At 40.3% G+C, this 22,103-nt stretch overlaps 1 protein-coding gene across 1 annotated transcript in view; it reads right to left on the minus strand.

The window, feature by feature from the left end:
* The window catches only part of RIPOR2 (RHO family interacting cell polarization regulator 2), a 91,248-nt gene that overhangs the window by 41,038 nt on the left and 28,107 nt on the right, over positions 1 to 22,103 (minus strand). Inside the window, exons 2-5 of the mRNA XM_090039498.1 lie at positions 6,043 to 6,169; positions 3,945 to 4,100; positions 3,206 to 3,284; positions 2,913 to 2,936 (exon numbers count right to left, since the gene is read on the minus strand). Of these exons, the coding sequence (XP_089895624.1) occupies positions 2,913 to 2,936; positions 3,206 to 3,284; positions 3,945 to 4,100; positions 6,043 to 6,169 (386 nt within the window). The remainder of the gene's footprint in view (positions 1 to 2,912; positions 2,937 to 3,205; positions 3,285 to 3,944; positions 4,101 to 6,042; positions 6,170 to 22,103) is intronic.

Raw genomic sequence — 22,103 nt, forward strand, 5'->3', positions numbered from 1 at the left:
CATTATATGTTTACTCAAAAGTAGGGATAATTTTACCCCCCTCCAAAATTCAAAAACCCATTCTCATCCTTTCCAGATTTTTTTCTGGTTTACCAGTCAATTGGAAATGGATTTTTTTGTGTGTGAGAGAAATGTATTGTTATATTTAAAAATTTCCAATTTTTTTTCTGTAAAAAATTGGGGTTTACCATAATATTTTTTGAAACACTGACCATTGTTGGCTTTAATTCTTTCATGGAAAATCCCAAATATTTTCATAAGACTATTGGGAGAAAAATAACATTGTTTCAAGGTTTTTGTGGAGCTTGAAGGAACTGTATTTTGCATTTGATCATGCCTGTACAGAACAGAGACACTCTGAGGATTCGGTGTACCATTGTGTCATAGGGCACACACACCTATGCTGAAGTGTTCTATTAATTATTTTGGCTCTTTCTTGATTAGAGAGATTGTGTCAGATAGCCTTTCCAGACTCTAGATCTGGCTTGATGGCCAGGGTTGAGGCAGAGTGAGGTTGTTTGTTCTGACCTCCTACACAGGTCTTGGGTGTAATGTGGGGGTTCTGTGTAATCTGATAAAGAAGCTTATTGATGTTACTAGGACTTGTTGACTGACTCCTCAGGGTTTGATCCCCTCCCACTGAAGCCATGACAAGTTGCCCTGGCCTGCTGACCTGTAAGTATCTGGAAGAAGAAAGGCTGATTGCAAGCAGCCAGCATGGATTTAGGAAAAACAAATAGTGTCAATCAAACCCGATTTTCTTTAATAAAGTAACTACTTGGGTGGATGGAGGAAATGCTGTGGATAGAGTATATCTGGACTTCAGCAATGCTTTTGACAGAGTCCTACACAATGTTCTCATAAACAAATTTGGAGAAATATGGGCTGGATAAAGCTACAAGGTGGATAGATAACTGGCTTGATAGCTGCAAGCAAAGGGTAATTATTAACAGGTCAATATCAGAATGGCAGGAGATTTCAAATGAAGTCCCCAGGGGTCTATCCTGGCCCCAGTGCTGGTCAATGCGTTTATTAATTATATGAATGCTAGCATAGAAAGTTTCTTGAGCAAGTTTGTAGATGACATGAAACTAGGAAGGATTGTGACTACGTTGGAGGATGTGAGCATAGTTCAGAAGGATCTTGACAGGTTGGAAAGCTGCGCTAGTAATAATGGGATGAAGTTCAATGTGGACAACTGCAAAGTGGAGTAATGAGGAGTAATCATAAGTAGGGCTGTGTGAAGCTTTGGTCACCAATTGGATTCAGAGGAGATTCAGCCTGATTTGGCAGCTTAATCTCCAAATCTGAATTGAATCAAGAGACCCATTAATCTCTCCAAATCAAATCGGAACCCTCCAAATCAATTTGGAGAGATTGAATGATTCAGCTATAGACACAGCTTTATACTTTTTTTTTCTATGTACCTCGAGGTACCAGGCACGGCTTGTGAATGCTGATATGGTGGGGTGGATGAAGCATCCCACAGGAGTGTCGGGGGAGTGGAGGGAGGGTCCCTTACACACTTAGCAGTGGCCCTGTAAGTGGACCAGAAGTACTTGTGGTCTACTTCCGGGTCCGCTGCAGAGCACACGGGACCCCCTGGCTCAGCGACTGGTGCCCTGTGTCTGGGGGGGCACCCGGGGTCCTCTTGTGGCTGATTGCTGAGCTGGGGGGGCTGGGGACCCTCCCATGCTCCCATGAGATGCTCCATCCACCCCACCATCTCAGAGTACACGAGCTGCACCTGGTACCTTGAGGTATGTAGAAAAAAAACATATAAAGCCATGTCTATGGCAAAATCACTGATTCTCTGAATCAGAATCAAATCTTCAGATTCAGCCCAATTGAATCAGGACAGTGACCTAAATCAGCAAGTTGAATCACTGTCTCCCAGATCGGGCCGTATCTGAATCGAATACTGCCCGCTTCACACCCCTAATCAAAAGCATAAATACAAAATGAGAGACATCTAGCTGGGCTGGGGCACACACTTGCATGCACATGGGCATTCAGCCCCCAACCCCAGCCTTGGATTAACTCCAAGAGGCTCCGAGATCTACCAGTGGATTGAGATCCACTGGTTGGTGACCACTGTCCTAGAGGCACCAGATACTGGCTGGAGATTTTGACTGGGGTGTGCCAGTGCTAAAACCAAAGAGGAGGTTACTTGCTAGAGGGTCTTGCCCTCCTGCGCAGGGTCAGATTGATCAGCAGGAATACTGGTTTTCTCTGATTAAAAAAAAATCCCCAATTTTCAGATTTAAAAAAGTAACCCAAAATCCACATTTTTCTAGCTAGCTAGATATAGATATAGATATAGTGCTGTTTCATTTTAATCATGGGAAAATGTGGATTTGGGGTTACTTTTTTTTATCTGAAAATTGGTGATTTTTTTATCAGAGAGAACTAGGAGCCCTGCTGATCATCATATTTAGGGGCAGGAAGGAATTTTACCCCATGGTTAAATTGGTATGGACCGTGGGGGTTTTTGCCTTCCTCTGTAATGGGGAGCCTGGTCCTCTACCTGGCACCTCTCGAACACATACAGTGACAACATTTTATAGAAGCAGGACACTGGCTGCTGTAGTTCTCCTGCTTTACCTGTGGCAGGTTAGGGTGTTAGGTCTATGTTTTGTCAGGGCTGAGGGCAGTCTGAGTTAGAGCTTAGATCATGGTTGTATGGCATGGTTTGGACAGGGATGATCTTGCCTTAGCAGGGGGTTGGACAGGATGACTTCTGGAGGTCCCTTCCCTTCCAGCCCGGCTTCTCTATGACTCTGTGACCTCCTCTCCCCCTCAGAACTTTGATCGAATTAAGGATTCAAGCCAGCTGTGTCCACATTAGAGTACGTAGCATTTTTAAATGTAATGTTTTCATTGTGGCACCAATGCCCAGGATGGTAACGTACCTTATCTAGATCATACAGCACTCCCTGCAATAAAGAAAATTGAGATAATTAACTTCAGCATCACATTATTGAATACTGTTCTGTCAATGTTTTAGACCAGTTATATTTCACTAGCTGGAATTCAGAACATGAGCGCAGATGGGAGCTCACTATTAGGAGTCCACAGAGCTGTATGAAAGGCCAGCTTTCTCTATCCCCCTCCCCTGTCTCTTTGATACCTGGAAAAGGTTATCCTTCATCTGCATGATTAGTAAATAACACTTAATTTTTCTGAATTGTGGGATAACACATACCAGGCGGGAGTTTCTTTTCATGTCTTTTAACTGAGTAGTCAACTTATCCAGCTCTGTCTGGTGAACTTCCAGATACTCACTGCAAATACAAACCAGAAAGAGAATCATGAGCTCTAGCGCATTCCAGCAGAGAGTAATTGCTGACCTCTGAAAGAGGAAGATTTGTGCAACAAATGAATGTTCTTGATATCAGCTGGTTTAACACACTTATAAGCAGGAAAACACATTCATATGGTCTTGAATATAAGAATGTATCTCCCTAGTACTTCAAATGTGGAACCCCAAGTCACCATACCATAAAACCAGACAATAGGAGCTACTGTTGGATAACAGGTTAATTTTTTCAAATGCACTGAACTGCTGGCTTTTGAGTGAACTAATCTGCCATTTAGTTTGTGCGCTGCCTCTAATCACTGCTTTTGTACTGCAGAGGTATTGCTATCTTCTGTGAGGCTCTCTTGTGTTACATCATGGTACCCATGAGGCAAATGTAGAGCAAAAAATGTAAGAAGAAATCCTAGCCGTGTTAGAGTGGCAGTTTTGCCACTGACTTTACTGGAGTCAGGATTTTACTACAAGTGTTCTTGTTTTCCATATGAGAGCGGGTTTAATGCTCAAGAGCAGAAGCAAGTCGTTTGATTTACTTGCATATGAGTGAGGATTTCTGCTCCCAAGATGCACTTTTTAAACCCAAAGTAGTAAAGAGAGTGTCAGCATCCACAGTAATAAAAGCTCTTACTCCAGTCCATTCTTTAAGGCCCTGTAGACCTCTTCCATCCTTTTTGGCTGGGGCTCTTTGGGCATGCTGCTGTTCTTATGTCCCAAGTTATGCATTTTCTTCGCCTTTGCTTGGGGCTTCTTGAGCGCAGAGGAATTTTCGATGAAGGAATTACATCTGCAAAATGAACATTAAAAAAACCCAAAACAATAAAACAGCCAGCTGTAAGTTGGGATGTTTTCAAAGGACTGTAATATCCTGAGGGAATTGTTCTGACAGTCTTCTGGCTGAAAGCAATCTGCTTATATGTCTGCCTGTTGGAGGACTGTGCTTGTTTACAGATTAATAGGTCTGAGCAGTTCTGTACACAAGCTACCAGTGTTTGATGTGCCAGTCACTGAGACATTAATAAACACTCCCTTAAGCCTGAGGCTAGCCTCTGTCAGACACCCCTGTACATCTTATACCATGCTTTTCTCATCTGACACTGCCCAGGAAAACAGCAACAGGTCAGGTGATGGAAACAAGGGTATTTTTAGTCATATAAAACTATGCGCTCCAGAATACTAAATTACATTGTTTTACATTATGCATTTATATAGTGTCTGGTACAGTGGTGCTCTGATCCCAGTCCCAGCATCCAGAAACCAATGTATTGCAAATAATAATTTTGCTATGTTTTTATAAATCATTTTTTCTCCCTCAAATAAAGGTTTGACTGGAGAAAACTGCCCCAGAATTGTTGTTTCCTGGTTGATTGACTTCCTAGCACTTAGATTTTTACATATGCTCCGGGGTGGGGATGGTGCTTTAATTAGAGCAGGTCACGGGAGCTGCTCTAATTAAAGCACCCACAGTGTCTTGCGTATTCAGTGTTCCATGCTTCAACATGGCAGTGGGGGTGCTTGTTTGATGAGCTTTAGTTAAAGCATCCCTGACGCCACGTTAAAGCATGGGAACGCTGAATACATGTGATGCCAAGGCTGTCAGAGCATGCTAGTGTGACGGGGTTTTGAAGGGGCAAAAGATAATTGGAGGACTTGGGATTCCCTTTCCACACCAATCAGGCCCCAGAGACTCCCCCCCTCTCACCCCCCCATGTCCCAGTTGGCTCCTTAGGTCACCTGGGGTGGGATAAAAGGGGCAGCGTGGGCTGACTTAGGGAAGAGACCAGTGAGAGACAAGAAGGAAGGAGCTTCACAGAGCTGGCAAGAGCTGAGTCAGCGGGGCAGGAGCAGCGCCCTGGAAGAGCCTGAAAGACCCTCAGCAGTGCCACGTGCGACCAGCAGGAGAGGCTCTCCACCGGGCTCTAGGATCCTCTACGAGAGGCTGCAGTCAGCAGGAGAGGCTTGCCCCGCTGTAGCAAGGATCTAAGCAGAGAGTCCCTACACTTCCCACAATGCTTGTGCACCTGCTTTGATCCCTTCAATTGGAAAGGGGGTACCTGTTGGAGCACCACCTGGGTTACACTAATTAGCACACTCCAGCAGACTCAACTGCATCTGCTTCAACATATTTTAATTGCTGCATGTTAGAGCAGGCATTGGGCACATGTATAGGTGCCTTTGGATTTTACATAACTTAACTCAAATGTACTTATTCGATCCAAAAGAAGTTAGGAACTGGTTGTCACAATGAAAGTCTCATTCAAAGCCCAAACCACACTCTAGCAGTTGCAGGCAAAAGTCCAGGGTAAAGAGAGATTTTGGGGCCAAATCTGCTTTATTAGTGGTATCAATTTGCAATAGCTCCATGGCTTTGACTTGATAGCAGTTTAACTGAAAGAAAGGTGTCTTTTTGCCTTTTATATGATACTGAATTAGAGATGTGGAAACTCTCTCTTCTCTGGACAGTCTGCATATTGAAAAGATTACATGAATATAACGAATTAAAACCTATTCTTTAAGATGTCAGCAAAACTTTTCTGAGGTTGAGGCTAGGAAGAGAATATTAATAGGGCTCATGATAAATCAAGGCATATAGCAGCTCACAAATCTTGGCTGCACAGAGAATAAGAAAAGATTTCAGACCTATGCCACACCAGATTCACCTCTGAACAGCAGAAAGCAAATCCTCCTTTTGTCCCAAGCTCCAAAGATTTCCCTCAGTCAATACTTGCCTAGAGCGTCTTTCTTGCAGACCACTGAAGCCAGCAAAGGACTGACTTCTAATGATCCCATTGGGGCCTCCAGGGGATAATGACTGCGATCCTACTGACATGATTTCTGGGAGCCTGGAAGATATTCCTGTAAGATAATAGCAAAAGAAAGTCAGTGACAATGGTGACTTACAGGCAGCAACTGAAAGGCATTCATCAGAAGTAATAAAAAGCAAAAGGAATCCCACAAGGTGATGTGAGTCATGGGATGATTAGATGTTTACAAGCCTAGCTCTCTATTTCAAGTCTGTTTAGATCAACTGCTCAGTTTTCTGAGCAAGAACAAGAATGCCTGCAAAGCCATCCCTCTCCTGTTCTCATGGAAAATAGAAAAGATTGCTTAGCAGTTGATTTCTTCATACTACTAAACAATACTCTCAGGCCAGAAATCTTCCCGTTTGTACTTCTGGACATTTTTGCCTTGAATTCCAGGATTACATTATTAAAAAGCTCCAAAGCAACTCATTCAAAAATTAAATTGTAAGGGAAGGAAATGAGCTAATGAGAGAAGCATAGCCTAAGTGTCATAGCACTAGATTAGAAAGCCATAGTCTTCTGCTCCTAACTCTGATATAGATTTCTCCAGTGACTTTAAAGATATCTCCCTCTCCCAGCTTTGCTCGTTTCTCCATCTGTAAAATGGGAATATAAGCTTACTGTCTCTCGGGGATGCCATGAGGCTTGATTAATGTATATACAAAGAGCTAAGTAGTAAGTAGTGCTAACAGGAAAATGATGAAGGTTCATTCAAATTCAAGGTCATAAACATGTTCTCTCATCTTTTTTCACCTTCTAGATATCTGCTACTTACTGCTGGGGAATGAGTTGGGGGAGACAGAAAAGAGGTTGTAGATGCATGCGCAGCAGTTTTTTGATGTGAAGGGAAAGGGATACTCTGTGCATTTATAAGGAAGGGCAAGTGAAGTCCAAGCAGCATATGATCCACATTTCATGTACTTAAGGGGACTCCTCAGCAGTGATGTAAGAGACTTTCTATGGCAGTTCTTCAAACCATCCCAGCTGTTTTCAGTGGAAGAAAGCTGAATATACCACTCAGAAGCCTAAGTTAAATGAGCTACAGATGATTCAGTTCATTTTCCTAGTGAATAGTTACCCCCATAAAAAAATATCATTGTAACTGGCAAACTCAGCAGATCTACAAGCACTGAATGGACAAGGAGAACGATTAAACCAGTTTCTGACCCTTAGAGATGCCCAACAACATTGAAGCACAAGAGCACGGTTCACCCGACATCATTATCAGGGAGGTGATCTAGGGCCATTAATATGCACTAAATGCATTTATTAAAAATAAACAATGCAGCTATGGAGTAGTTGTATCCTTAATGTACTTCAAGTTCACTGGGTGAAGTAAGCTAATTATATTTTTAAATTGTTACCTGCAGGTCTGTTCTAATTTGCAGTGTAGTTGTACAATAGCTAAAAAGTCTTTAAAGAGGTTGTTAAATGTCGTAGCTTCTGGTGATGCTTCAGTTTCAGTGACAATTCTATTCAGTGAGAAGAGATGCTTTTAAAAATGTTTTTACAGTTCTGCCAAATATATTTCTATCCCCAAAATTGTTACCGCTATTGGTAGCCTGCAAACTTGTGTGCGATCCAACCACAGTAGCACTAACCTGTGTGCCTCAAGGCTAAGTTCCCACACTTACAGACAACCCACAGGAGAAGCCAGCCTGGCTTTCTGTCATGTTGCCCTTGTGATTACCTCAGGGAGTGTCTTGGTTTAATTTCTGTCATAACTTCTAGGTAATTATGATCTGTTATAAAAAGGTTTAAGCAGCTCTGAATGAATCTTGTATGCCTTTTGTCTGAAAGGGAGAGCCAGAAGCCTTCTGCCTTACAATGGAAAAAATACTCTTTGTAATGCACAGTATGTCCCCTTGATAGGCAGATATATATGAGGCATTATGCTCATTACAGTTCATCAGCCAAATTTCCAAATGTGTGCAAGGAATATGCATGAACAAAAATTAATAGTGTTTAAGTGCAACATCCTAGGAATGCTAAACTTGCAATACTTTGTGCCAGGCCTTCTCTCAAGCTGTAGTGCTTCTATGGATGCCTTCCGTTCAGCTGTTACATAGCTATAAAATCTGCATAAAATCTTTTATCGGTAACATTTCCTAAGGCCTGTGGCATGCTGCTATTAAGCTCAGATGTAAGTAATGGTAAGAATTGATTTTTGAAAAATATTATGCTGGCTTCAGTGTATTCCATGCATAGCTGTTGAGACTAGCATTACATTAGAGCATCTGAAGCCAAAATCTTTTTAGGTTAGGACCCAATTTTTCAAGGCACTGAGAACCTCCTCTGCATTACTGTTTGTCAGCTTTGACTTCATGAGACACAGTATCTGGCAGCAGCTCCTCAGCACCATACAGGATAGAGCATTCATGTGTACCACTGCTTACAGTCTGGGTCAAACCATTCAAATTCAGCTGAAAAACAAATACTTAAACAAAATAGGAACCATCAGATTCCACGAAGTTTTCTCTATTTTCTCAAATGACCTTAAAATGTGTGTGTCATACTCCAATTTGCATTGTTTCAAAAACAGGCCCAGAATGCTAAGAAGAAGAAAATCACGAATAATTGTTCAACGTTTGCCTAGTTGACATGATGATTAATGCATTCCCGGATAGTTTGTAGAGATGTTGTGAAGGTAAAACTAAACAGCAGTGACAGTTATATAAGGTTCATCCATAGTAACATCAAATGTTCTGCAGGCAAATACATGGAATGCAAACAAACTTTAATCATGATGGCTTTGGCTGCATATGGTCAGTTGCTTCAAATTCAAAACTCCTTTCAATGGACTCCAGAATAATACTAAACCATATATTCTCACATATTCCAGGGTGTTTATATAACACACACCTTATTTTTGAAAGGGAAAATGAAGAAAAGAAGATCTTTCCTTGCAGTAAGTAATTGAGTACCAGCAGCTAGGGAGCTGCTCCGCATTGATCCCAGCAGATTTTACTTTGGGTTTCACCCAGTAAGCAGCAGAAACTGCTCTTACTGTATTTCTTGCATCTAATGCACGCTCCAATTTCCAGCAGCTATTTTTGAGGGAAAAGGTTGTATGCAGGAAAATATAACATTCTAACATGTCCTTGTTAAACATATGAATCAGTAAGATTCTTATAAAATCACACCTTATATTACATATGTATTTGTCTTAATCAAAACACTTTGTGTTTGCGTGCAAACTTGTATGCATTTAAAACATTCACTCACACACAAAAGTTTTCTGCTTTTATCAGTAAATGGGAAATTTAAAGAAAAATTGCTTTCAAAGAGTGTTTTTAAAAAAATGTTTTTGTTATAAATATTTCAATAAACTCTACTCCTAATATTTTATGCTGCTTTATTAGCTACTCATAAAATCAACCCAAAGTGCAGAGCAAATGAAATGGATGGGGTTTTTTTATACTAAGACCTCTTTTGGTCTACTTACTGGGCTGGCAGTTAGAGAAAATGTTTTATTTCTGGATAGATAAAATTAGAAATGGAAGCAACTAAGAGCCAATGAACATAGAACACCACAATTCCATTAATTTAGTCAATTTTCAGGACAAATTTGCATTTTAAGATGAAACCTCTGTATCATCAGTCTATACTAATATACACTGAGATAATATCTGACACCTCCTTTTTTATCATTTATGATGCTTCCATTTTTTTAAGGGTATGAGGGGGGAATTCTTTTCTTCCTAGCATCTGAGCTTCAAATGCAAGCCTTTGACTGACACTGTTAAACAGATAGGTTTTTTTTTCTCTGATTAACTCAGACTACCTTACTGTTGCAAAATCAAATTAGATTTCAGTGTTATACTTGCAGGGCTGTGTTTTCTTAATCTGATCAATCCTTCACATATAAATGATGCCCAAAGCTCAAATACTGCCAAGACTGCCTATATACTCATACATAGTCCCTTAGCAGCTAATAGCAGCCACTTAGCTTAGGTGTATTTAGACAGTTGTTGTAGATAGGTTGCATATCAGTTGATTGCTTTGGATTTTTAGGATTAACAAGTATATATTGGATAATTGGCATTCATTACATAATTGTTTAAAAAACACTCCCAAACTAATCTTTTCTAGACTGACTTATATACAGTAAATGTGTTAAATCAGTTGTTGGTATTTGCTTAGCAGACAATAACTTTCTTTACTCAGGCTATGTCTAGACTTAATAAGACTGCCATTTGCTGTTTACGTGTCAATCATGTAATAGCAAATTTTAAGGCATGTAAACGAAGATGCATAAAGCTGCAGCTTCTGATGGTCTTTGGATCTCTGGTGAGGGGAAGTTTTGTGACTGCCCGGTATTTAAATTCCTGTAAGTTTAACATTTAGGTTAGGTGATGGAAGGCCAGGAGCTTTCTGTTCCCATTTTAAGCCTATGGGAGTTTTGTCTCTTCAAAGGAACTAAAAGCATGTCCCAAAAACTACAGTTCTGAAAGGACAATGAAACCTCTGGAAACAGGGGGACTAATTGGGTAGAGAAAACATACAAGGACAATTAACCAGTAAATTCTCTCGTCATATTTGGTCAATTTAAACCACATTTGTGATTATGGATAGTACTGGAACCTGCACACCTTCCTTAAAACAATTGCTATAAAGCCCAGCCCTCAGGCCTTGGACAAATCTATGGACTTATGTGGAATCCTGTGGGGACAAACATTTATCAGAAGCAGAAATGTAATTAGGCAGTTCTATACCCTAGGTGGCAGCAGCACATGGGACAGCAGCTGAGCCAGCTGCCAGCAGCAGATATTTTTGTGCCCCCCGGCCCAAATCACTGCCAGGGTTGGTGCTGTCCCTCTCCTTAATTATGCTGCTGATTGGAAGAAACCCTAAGGGGATTCAATTTATTTTCTAACGTGATGTTTGAGTTCCTAATGCCACATTTTAATAGTTACCTGATATGCTACTAATATAGTTTAGATACAAGATGCATTTCCTTGCCTTTATATACAGCATATTTTGACAGTAGAATTAATTCTAAATGCTGTTGAAGTTTATGGATTCTGTAATGGCTATAGATCATTTCATGCCCTTAAATTACTGGCATTTGAGCGTAAAACAATGATCTTAATGTTAATATTAACATTCACCCTGGATGGGCATAATTAACATAATTAGTATTGCCTACACTGATTGTGCAGCAGTGATACAATTTGTAGATCAGCACTGTGTGAACACAAAGGGAAATTGGAGTAGTATTCCTTTTTTCCCTTTCAGTGACAGCTTAGGGTAGGAAACTGCAGATAATTGACAATGTTTCTTTCCCTAGGGGAAATCAAATCTCCATCTCTCCTTTCATTCTGGGAACAGAGATGAAGCAATGGGGTCTAAGCTAAGTAGAAGAGAAGGGCTTGGAGGGTATATTATCTCTCCTTTTCAGCTCCTTTTGCGATCATTATGAATAGGGTTTCATCTTCTAAAAAGCCAAAATATTTGACAACTAGCCTTTACTTAGGCCTAGATAAATAGTGGGGAATAGCTATAAACGTGTTCACTCCATCTGACCCATGATACAATCCGACTATATTTGTACCCTTTTCTTTTTGCTTTCCGCATGACCTATTTCAATGACTGTTGTTGTTTTGTGCAGCCACGTTTTAAGGGAGGAGCCCTACCCTTGGCTGTATGTTGGCACCCTTTAAGTAGCACCAGGGGTATGTTATAAACCCTGTTTGCCTGCCAATTACTACTGTACTGCTAGACTGTGAACAGACGGGGGGGTGTACAGTACAGCCGTTTGCCTCACCAGGTCTGTGTTCACATGGCTTAATTTAAGCTGCAAGAACATAGATGGGGAGCAACATGTGTAGCCATTAGTTGGGTGCTAGAAGCTGTGCAAGGAACCCGGAATAAGTAACTCAGGGTGGGAGGTGAGGTGAGGTGGGTGGGATTAAGGGGACCCCAGCTGGTCTGGTGTGGGTTGGCAAGATTGGGTGGAGGCTCATGGGTCTTTGATGGGGGGACGAGGGGTTGGTGAATCCATAAGGGGGAATTGTCCATCTGGGGAAGGGAAGACTGGGGAACTAAAAATAGCCCAATTAGGGTCAGGAGACGGGGGTTGGTGTTTCCCCAGCCCCGGGGCTGTTCTCCAAACATGTGTAGGCATTCAGTAGATTGGGTTCACCTTCTCAGGTGAACCAACTTAGATTGGGTCAACCATTTTTTTCCATATTTAACACTTCTGAGAACCTGAACAGATGAGCATTTAGATCAACCTGACCGTAGGTTGATCTAAATGTAACAGCTATACATTACATGTACCCATGAGGCAGGCAAAATCAATACCTAGGGATAATCCCTGGAGCCCAGCTATTTTTAAAAGTAGAAATAGAACATAAGACTGATATTTTTCTTCAAAATATAATAGTATATTTTATTATTTTCACCAAATGTAGAAGCAAAAAAGATCTTAAAGACCATATTTCTTTAAAACAATCTTGAAGCTTCTGAGATTTTGTTAGAGGCAAGGAATTTTGGGTGATGTCTTTTATTAGACCAACTGTGTAGCTGGGATAAAATTAGACAAGCTTTTGAATGCAAGGCATTCAGATTTTGTTTACATTGTGACTTGCTTACTAATAATTTTATGATTTGCTTGTGATATATCCAGCAGCCCCTGTTAGCATTAGGGTACAGTTGTCCTAGGAACTGTATAATATGTGTATAGGAAGAGAAAGTCTCTGTACCAAGAAATACTTTGACTGTAGAAAGATGTCTGTTGCCCTACATCCAATTAAAGTTTTATGATGATGCATAGCATGGCATAGAAGACACTCTCTCCAGGACAGACTAGGGGAGTTCACTAGAATGATTAACCGTGTTTAAAATAATCCCAGAACAAGAATAAATTGGTTCTATTTGCATGCTAAAAACTGCTCTTAGTGGACAACTTGATAAAAAGGTTTCAGAGGAATGAATTGGTGTCTCCCTCTTGACTATAATGAATCAAAAGGCTCTGCTCTGCTTCATTTATGCTGATGCTTATGGTCTGGCTAATTTGCAACATTCAAAATGTAAAATTCCATGCCATAAAACTCTTCTTAGAAAGCTGCATCTGGTAAAAACAAATAAAATGATTATCACCTAGGAGCCACATCTTCCTCTCCACTATCCAAATCCAATTCTTTTTCTATTGCACCAATATATCAAATAACATTATTTAGACCTACATCTAAATTGTATGCACTCAGCTAACTGTGGTATTTGTGGTCTAAGACCTTAACTGCTCTAGTAGAGTAACTTTCCATCTTCTCCCCTCTAACTTCCCTGAAGCACACTAGAAACTTACTGCCAGCTTGGTCAGTATCTCCAAAATGGTATATGTGAACTGCCAGGTATTTATGGTTTCAAAGTTCATCAGTCTCCTGGAAGGCATGGATGCCTGCTTTCTGGGTGACTGTTTCAGAAAGTTATTCTATAATATGACTAATGCAAGAATTACCTAATTAGTGTAATTAGAAAACAAGGATGTCCACAATTTATACATGTTAAGTATTTGAAACAGTAGAGACCTTCTTGTGTCAGGGCAAAAATCAGCCACATGTTATGAGGCTTAAGAGAGGATTCTTTCCCCAGAGGCTAAGGTTTGCCATAACAGCCTCTTGATTTTCCTCCTAAACATCTTGTACTGGAACAGATGGACCACTTGTATGGCAATTTTTATAACTGACATGTGGCTCCCTTCTTCTGGATAACATTTATAGAATCATAGAAAATTAGGGTTGGAAGGGACCTCAGGAGATCATCTAGTCCAACCCTCTGCCCAGAGCAGGACCATCCCCAACTAGATCATCCCAGCCAAGGCTTTGTCAAGCTGGGCCTTAAAAACCTCCAAGGATGGAGATTCCATCATCTCTCTATGTAACCTGTTCCCATGCCTCACCACCTTCCTAGTGAGAAAGTTTGTCCTAATATCCAACATTTGCTGGAGTTACATGGGAAAGTGAGCACCATCTGATGAACTATTCTTGGGTGCCAGGACCAGATCATTTGCATCTGGTCCATCAGAATCTAAAGCAAGGAGACCTCCCTAAATAACAGTATAGGAATCATTAATGAGCATGCATCTCAAAACTACATGGAGTGGTGCCTGGCTGACAGGAGCTGTGAGATTAGTATATGTATTTATTAGTTCATAGGCTGACAGTCCTGTGAGGCTACTTGGTTTCAGCAGTGTGTTAATGGGTAACCAATATTTTGTAGAAATTAAACTAAAAGTGAGAGAGCTTATTCCTCCAGACTCTGCTGGAGCTGTATCCAGACTGGTGGTGTACAAGGCCGATTATATCAGCTTCATTACTCCTCCCAGTAAGAGTAAGTTGCTAGCAACATTCTCCATCTCCCACAGCAACAAGGGTCTTAGGTTAAACCACAGGCTTAGGCTCTGCCTTTCGTATTGACATTCTGAATGTCTTTAGTTACCACCCATAAAGCTCTGGGCCTTATTTCGAATTCTAGTGAAAATACTTAAGATTCAGTGGATGTGTCTACATATGAATTTACACCAGCTTAAATTTACTGTTCAGTAATTTACTGTGCAGTTAGTGGGAATAGGCTAGTGTCTACACATGCAGGCATTAAAGCACATTAACACTGTGTGTGGACTGACTTGAGACTAAAGTTAATTCCAAGTCAGTCCAAACACACAATGTTACTGTGCAGTAAAGTGTCTACATGTGCGTTACTGTGCAGTTACTAATCAGGCGTAAATTTGATACTTGCATGATACATGTATCAAATTTATGCACCATTTGGCGCAAGTCACCATATTTACTGAGCAGTATGGGCAGGGCATACATGTGTAAACACGTGAAAATACTGTACAGAAATTTTGGTTACTGCACAGTAAATGTGCATGTGTCGACACATCCAGTGTGAATTACTTAAAGGTTTGCATTCTATTTTTGTTTTCTATATTCTGTGTCAAAGTGTTACAATGGGTTGTCTTTGTGTTTATATTTCAAAACAGTTCATTAGGGTCGACTTGATTTTTCAGAGTACCTTTGGGAAAATACCAGATATCCCTTGATAAATCACTCTATGGCCCCATCCACACAAGCATGGATGTTTGGTACCCTGGGGACAACTTGCAGTGGGACACCTTGTGCTGCTGCTAGTTGTCTCTGGGAAATGCCTGGCCATGTGCTCTCTGGCACATGGCAGGTTATCCTGGGTGGGGTAGGGGTGGCTAGGGCCAGCATTGGGCTGGCTCCAGCAGCCTTATCTGGGGTCCTGGAGGCCTCCTGGGGTTGAAGCAGCAGCGATCCTGCCATTCTAAGCCTAGCTGGCAGCTGGAGTGTGGCTCTGGCCAGCCAAGCTCTGGTTTTGAGCAGCATATGCTGTCCCCGCGTGCACTGCACAGCGTTTTTTGCACAGCGTTTTTTATTATATTATATTATTATATATATTATCCAGGGGTCAACTCCCCCCCACTCCATGCTGCTCCCTTACAGCACATAACAGCTGAATGTGTGGTATGTGGCACCACAGATGTGTCTGCAGCACCACATCCTGCAGTGCACAACTGCTCTCATCTGGACACCGCCTATATGTTTATAACTCTACTCAAGTTCACAGCAAAAGCTGCGTTGTAAATCTGAGGTAACAAGAAATGATGAAACATTGTCACATTTCACATAGTGGGATGTGGTGGTACTGAATAGCTTAAAACCAAAATCTAGATTTTTGTTTCAAGAAATTTTTTTTTCCACAAAACTCAATATTAGCAGCAAAAAACCACCATTTTATTCTTTAATGTCTTTAAAAGAAAAATTAATTGTCCAGCCTCTGGGTCAGGGTTATCATTGTGCTCTGGCTGTTTGATCTGTTCCCATTACCCGAACTGAGTGAAATGCATGAAGCAGAAAGTAAAATTATTTCCACTTTAATAATCCAATCGAGTGGCGACACAGTAAGATAATCAGATCTATTTTTAGACTCCAGTTCTTACATGCGCTTTATACTAGTATAACTCTATTGACTTTACTAGAATTACTCCTAATTTATATCATTATAAGAGTAAGCTAGCTCACTGTTATGACTTTTTAACCTAACAGTATATCTTCATATAAAGCACCTGCATAGATAGCTACACCTGCTGTCTTACTAACACACAATTGCAACTAATAAAGCAAGCAATATTTGTCCCTGTTTTGTATAAGACCATCATTAACTTATTTCCTGGGGTTTCCTTGTCTTCATTGTTCCTTTTATCAGTGCTCAACACATACCATATTTCCTTGTCACAGAAGCATAAACTACTCTTCCATCTGCTTTCTTTGCCTTCGAAGAAATTGCTATGGTATTCTCTTGTGTGTTCCTTAACTTTGCTTTAACATCCTCAAAACATACAGAGGAAGAAATGCAAATGAGTTATTTTGCCATAAAAATACCACTTTCTACAGATACTCAGTGGCTCCCAGAGACAACAGATGGGTTTTTAGTAACTGACCTCATTTTTTAGATTCAACATTTGTTTTAAACCAACAGCTGAACCTAATATGCATATAAAATCCAGTCAAGAGTATCTCTACTTCTGTTCTTTTATACAGAATAACTCCAGTGAATTTACACTGAGGTAAATGAGAAAAAAACTGGTCTTTTGGACCGGCATTCGTGTAACTAAGTAGAGAGTGATTAAATTTAATTTTTACCTTCATCCATTCTTCTAAAAATGTTAGATACATTTGTATTGATAAATACAAATATATTTGGTTCATGCTGCTTATTAAAACCCCCTCATACACAATCAAGTTTTCCCATATGTAACAATTTCTATGGGTAACAGTTTCTTAATTAACATTCCAGTGAGCATCAATTGATCTGTCAATCACGCTACCAATATAAAGCACTTCAAAACCAAAAAAATGTACATCACCCAGTGCTGCTGAACAATGCTAGTAAAAAAAAGCAAGACTAAAAACCATACCAAAAGCATATAATTTGGACTTGGGTTCTATCTTTCATGAGACGGCATGTGATTGCTTGAATCCTGATTTCAGTGGTTTTGAACTAGAGTGAACAGAAAGGGATCTTGTTCCAACATGTAAGGTACAGCCATTTCGTAGGGACTAAGCTAAAGGAGGAGACCTGAAAAGATTTTCTTTGCAATTACCAAAAATAAGCACTACAGAACTGGTTAGGAATGTCACGTGGAATCTCGCAAGGTTAAAAATCCTGTATTCCTAAAGAGAACATATTCTGCATCTGTTCGTTGATGGTAATATATTATTGTTGGGCCCAGGGACTAGAGAGCTGGTATTGGTAATGTGCACTGTTGATCAAAAATGACATTCAGCAGAGACTGGAGAGTTAAATGTGCAAATAGTTGGAGCAAGTCAGCCCTGGGCGGCACAAGTGCACTGGAAACCTTTTGGCAAAATCTGCAGTGATATTAAGGAGAATGCATCAAACATGAATAGTAAAGTAGTGCAGTTTTCCCTAATTTTGAAATTAGTGGATACAGAAAGCTGCCAGAATGGTAGAAGGGAAAATATTATCAGGAAGAGCAACTAAGGAGAGAAGATAAACTCTTAACAGTTCTCCCTTGCTTTAATTCCTCATATTCTTAGTCTTTTTGCAAGCAGCACCCCCACCCTCCCCAATTTACTGGTATCTGGAGAAGGGCTTGATGTGGTTGCATTTCTCCGTGTGCATTTTTCTCTGAAAAATAGCTAAGCACTGCTTTGGCAACTGGAAGCTATTTGTCTTGTTCCCTCTGTACAAAGTATCCACTTCAGGAATGTTTTAATATAAGCACAATAAGTTACACTAAGGAACCAAGCTTTACTTCACTATGGGCACACAAACTATCATTGCTGTCAAGGCCGTTTCGTCACTAAAATGACAGTAGCGCTTTCTAGTTATTCTTAAATGCGTATTTGATTAGAAAGTAATTAAAATGTATTAGACATTTATACAGTAATTCTTTTTCACTGGTTGAATAATGTCATAGCTACTAATTAATACATTGTTAAATGCACCCTACCAGGGCCTGAGGACAAACCTGAATGTTCGCCTTCTGCTTATGTGTTCTTCTATCAAATACAAGTGTTATTACAACATCACTTCAACACCACCATTACAACAGAGTTTTCTTTAATTTGGTCACTCCAACACTTAGCGAATATGTTGGGTTCAAAACCACCTAAATAAAAACACTGGAGCAGTGTGCTATCTACTGCCGCAGCACATTGTTTGTTGAGTACATGCATAAGGAACCCCATCTCTAATAAACAGTCATGTCATTAAACAGCATATTATAATAAAGTTCATGCACAGTGGGAGGAGTTTAGGCAGTGCTCCTAAATGTAATGTTTAAACTTTCTCATGTTGTGGTTTCTGATTCATGTAACATTCAGGTTCTGAATTTAAACAGAAAAGTTTTCATATTTGCAAAACTTATATGGATTTGTAAAACTTAAGCATCTTATTTTAAACCCCACCAGAGATGCCCACCAGGGCATCTTATTTTAAACCACACCAGCTTATTTCTAAATTTAAAATTCTCAAAGGGGGGGACAATAGTACGTATCAGAGATAATCACTGATACACAGTGAACATATCCTTAAGTCCCCACAAATCCACTTAGAAGCCAGCCAGCTATGTTAGAATGGAATAATAAAAGGAGCCAGGGAAGGGGTTGCAAGAGACCGGGGGCATGCTGAGGTCTGAGAGTACCTACATTACATAAGAGAGTGGGTACAGGAGCAAAAATTAAGGGCAGAGAATCACGTACTCTGGTAGAGAACTGCACCCCAGGGACACCACTGCCCAGGGATGGAAGGGAAGGAAAGGGTATCACCACTCCCTCCCCCTCATACATGGCTTGTTGCAGACCTGGCAGCATATACCCTACAGAATGCGAATGGCGTGAAACCAGAGACATTTTATGGAAATGGAAATGTTCTCTGGAAACTACTTTAAAAACACAAAGGACTTTATCAGGAATGAGCTCCTTCACATTTTCTAAATTATACCACTGTTTTCAGGAGCAAAAATACCAATTTCTCTCAAATTGTGTTGGATGGTTAAAAAATCTGGAGGAAGCTTATTTCCTGTTAACTTCTATAGGTCTCCTCCAGCCAACAGCTTCCTTCTTCCTAAATACAGCTCCTTGGGAAAAGTGTGGGGTGGGGGAGATTGGCAGGGAAGCGGGGGCTCTAAGAAGAAAAGACAGTATTTTTTCCCCATAAAATTTCACTGTCATCGCTATCAGGAGTTGCACTTATTTTAAATTGGTTACAGTATGACTGTGGACAGATTTAACAGCACATCATTTTAAAAGCTGCAGGATTTATCACTTAGGAGTGTATATTAACTTAATCAGTCTAACTACTGTATTACAATTGCAGGAACATGGTTTTAAGTTACATTGGTTTAGATCTCCACTTTATGTTGGTAGATTGGTATGGGGCAGACTGCTGAAACAATTGCATCAGTTTGGCATGATCGGTAAATCAACATAATTGTTTTGCCTGTCCAAACTGTATGTGGGTCATATCCTCTGTTCATTCAGTTCATGTATATCACAACAACGTAGTGTTGGTATTAGAGGAATTGGAGTTTACAAGTAACTTGGTAGAACCTGCACCAGGCATACTTTGGGCACATACAAGCATTGCAATTACATTGACCTAAATAAGGTTAGATCAGTCTAAATGCCCAGTCATGCTGGCATTCACAGGGCTCAAATCATCAAAAAATGGTGCACCTGGTATAAGTTAGTTCACTTCCTTTAGAGTGATAAATGGTTAACCTGATCTGTCAAGGGTTAACCCAATCTAGTGTATCCCTGTACATGTTCACAGCATAGCCCCAAGGCTGTGAAAGTCCAGCCATTCACCCCAGCCCTCAAGGCTGTGATGTTCCTCCCCAACTCCTCTGAGTCCTGACTAGGCTATTTATACCCTATTTATAGCATCCCACTGACCTGCCACTTAGGCATCTGACAGGATCTGGCCCTAATTGACTTGATTAAGATGTCAGCTCACATACAAGGTTAACTATAGGGGCAAGGAACTGAACTTGAGTCTCACAAGTTCCAGATGAACACCTACAGCCTTCCTCCCCAATACCACTGCACCTGTGTTACTGAAGGAAAGATGGCCCTACGCATATATATGCCTTTCTACTGTCCTCAGCATACATATGTGATTTTCTGAACATGACAAAATCCTTGCAATGGTACATTTAAATATAGTAATATAAATTAGCAAATTTCAGGTTTAAAATGCAAGGGGTACATTCAATATATCTACAAGATTAGTTACCACTTACATATTTTAGGTACAGAGACATAAGCATAAATCAACCATGGATTAACCAGCTCTGACAGCATTCATTAATATTGAACGTCAAGGTAATTAACTTGCATAACATTATTTGCATAAATTGAAGCTGTAGGGAATTTATTAACAACCCCATTTTCTCACATTTTGTCATTTTAAAAAATTGTTAATCTTGCACACCCAGGAGTGTCTTATAAAAATCACACCAAGTCTTGTCCTCCAGTACTGTCGTCTTTTTCTCTCCTTTGGGGCTCATTGTGTTCTCCAGTGTGTATGGCAGTGAGATATTGGCATTTTTGTCATTGTGTGAGCAGGAAAATTAAGCTATTCAAGTTTGCTGCAGTGCATTGTTTGCTCAGAAATAGATTTGTTCTGCCCTTCTGGCAATGAAAGTAACTGGATTCTTGTGTAAAGAGTGTTTACATAGAAGACATCCATTTGTAAATTCATTAGTGTCTGTGAAGTGCTTGATATTACTGTACCAGTATATCAATACCTTGATAAAGTTTTCATTAGCCATATCTTAACTGATAGGTAATGCAAAAGGGCTCAAGGAACCTATCTTTCGGCACATTCAGGCCATGCTAAATCTACATAACAGAACTGTAGTCAACAAAAATATTAAACTACAAGAAGGAGGCACTGCATTTGAAAGCTTGTTCAAGTCTTTCACAGCCATGGAGTTGCTCCATTAAAAGACAATATCCACAGAAATCCTTGCCAAACTATAAATACGGATCACCAAAGGTGCGATTCCCAAACCAACTGTGACTCTTCCTTTCATGTGAAAATGCTGCTCAGTGGCTGTAATGTGTGTGTAGTTGCATTGAATTACTAGGCAGTGTTCTCCAGTGGAATTGGGGGAGGGAAGAAGACTCACCAAAAACATTGACTTTTTACCAAAAGAATTGAAAACCTTAACATTTTTTGGGATTTCAATCAAAATATTTGTGTTTAGAAATCCCATCAGAGTGTCTCATTTTCACTGTGTCCTCTGGAGGCTGGGCTCCCTGTTTGGACTGTACTCCCTATTATGCATGATGGTCTCTTCTTTTGAGGAAACACAAGGCATCATTGAAGACGAGGTGGGGAGCTAGAAGAAACTGGGATAATCTACAGCTTTCCTGAGGCACTGCAGTGATCAATCAGAATGAAAAGAATTAGGTTCTCAGACAAAACTGGAAAATATTCTGGGTTTGAGGCATTCATATTTTTTTTTCCCCAATGAAAATGGATATTATCTGTAGAGCGCAGATACCCTTTGAAAAAGTTCACTCAAGTGAAAACTTTTGATCAAAAATGTTTTTTGGCCAGCCACATTCTCTACAGCTGTGTGCTTTGTGTTGTCATTTGCACCCAAGTACAGTTGGTGTAAATCATTACAATTTGCATCCGGTAGCATTTTGCACCAGTTTTGCACAGATGTAGTTAATGGAGTTAGAAGTCAAGGTAGTAGAGAACTGGGGTCCTGCTTTTAGAATACTGAAGATTTATATATAGGGCATCTCTTATTTAAAGAAAAAGTCAGAAAAGGATGGGAAAAAGGAACCCCTAACTGGGTAACTGCACAGTGAAAAGAAACCATAAACTGCAGGAGGGCTGGACTTCCTGTTTTACCTTCAGCTGTCAGACTTGTGATCTGAATATGCTGGAAGCCCTTGCAACTTGGCACCTGC

This window comes from Crocodylus siamensis, chromosome 3 (genome assembly GCF_052110815.1).
Source record: "Crocodylus siamensis isolate JL-2025a chromosome 3, ASM5211081v1, whole genome shotgun sequence".
Classification (NCBI taxonomy): domain Eukaryota; kingdom Metazoa; phylum Chordata; order Crocodylia; family Crocodylidae; genus Crocodylus; species Crocodylus siamensis.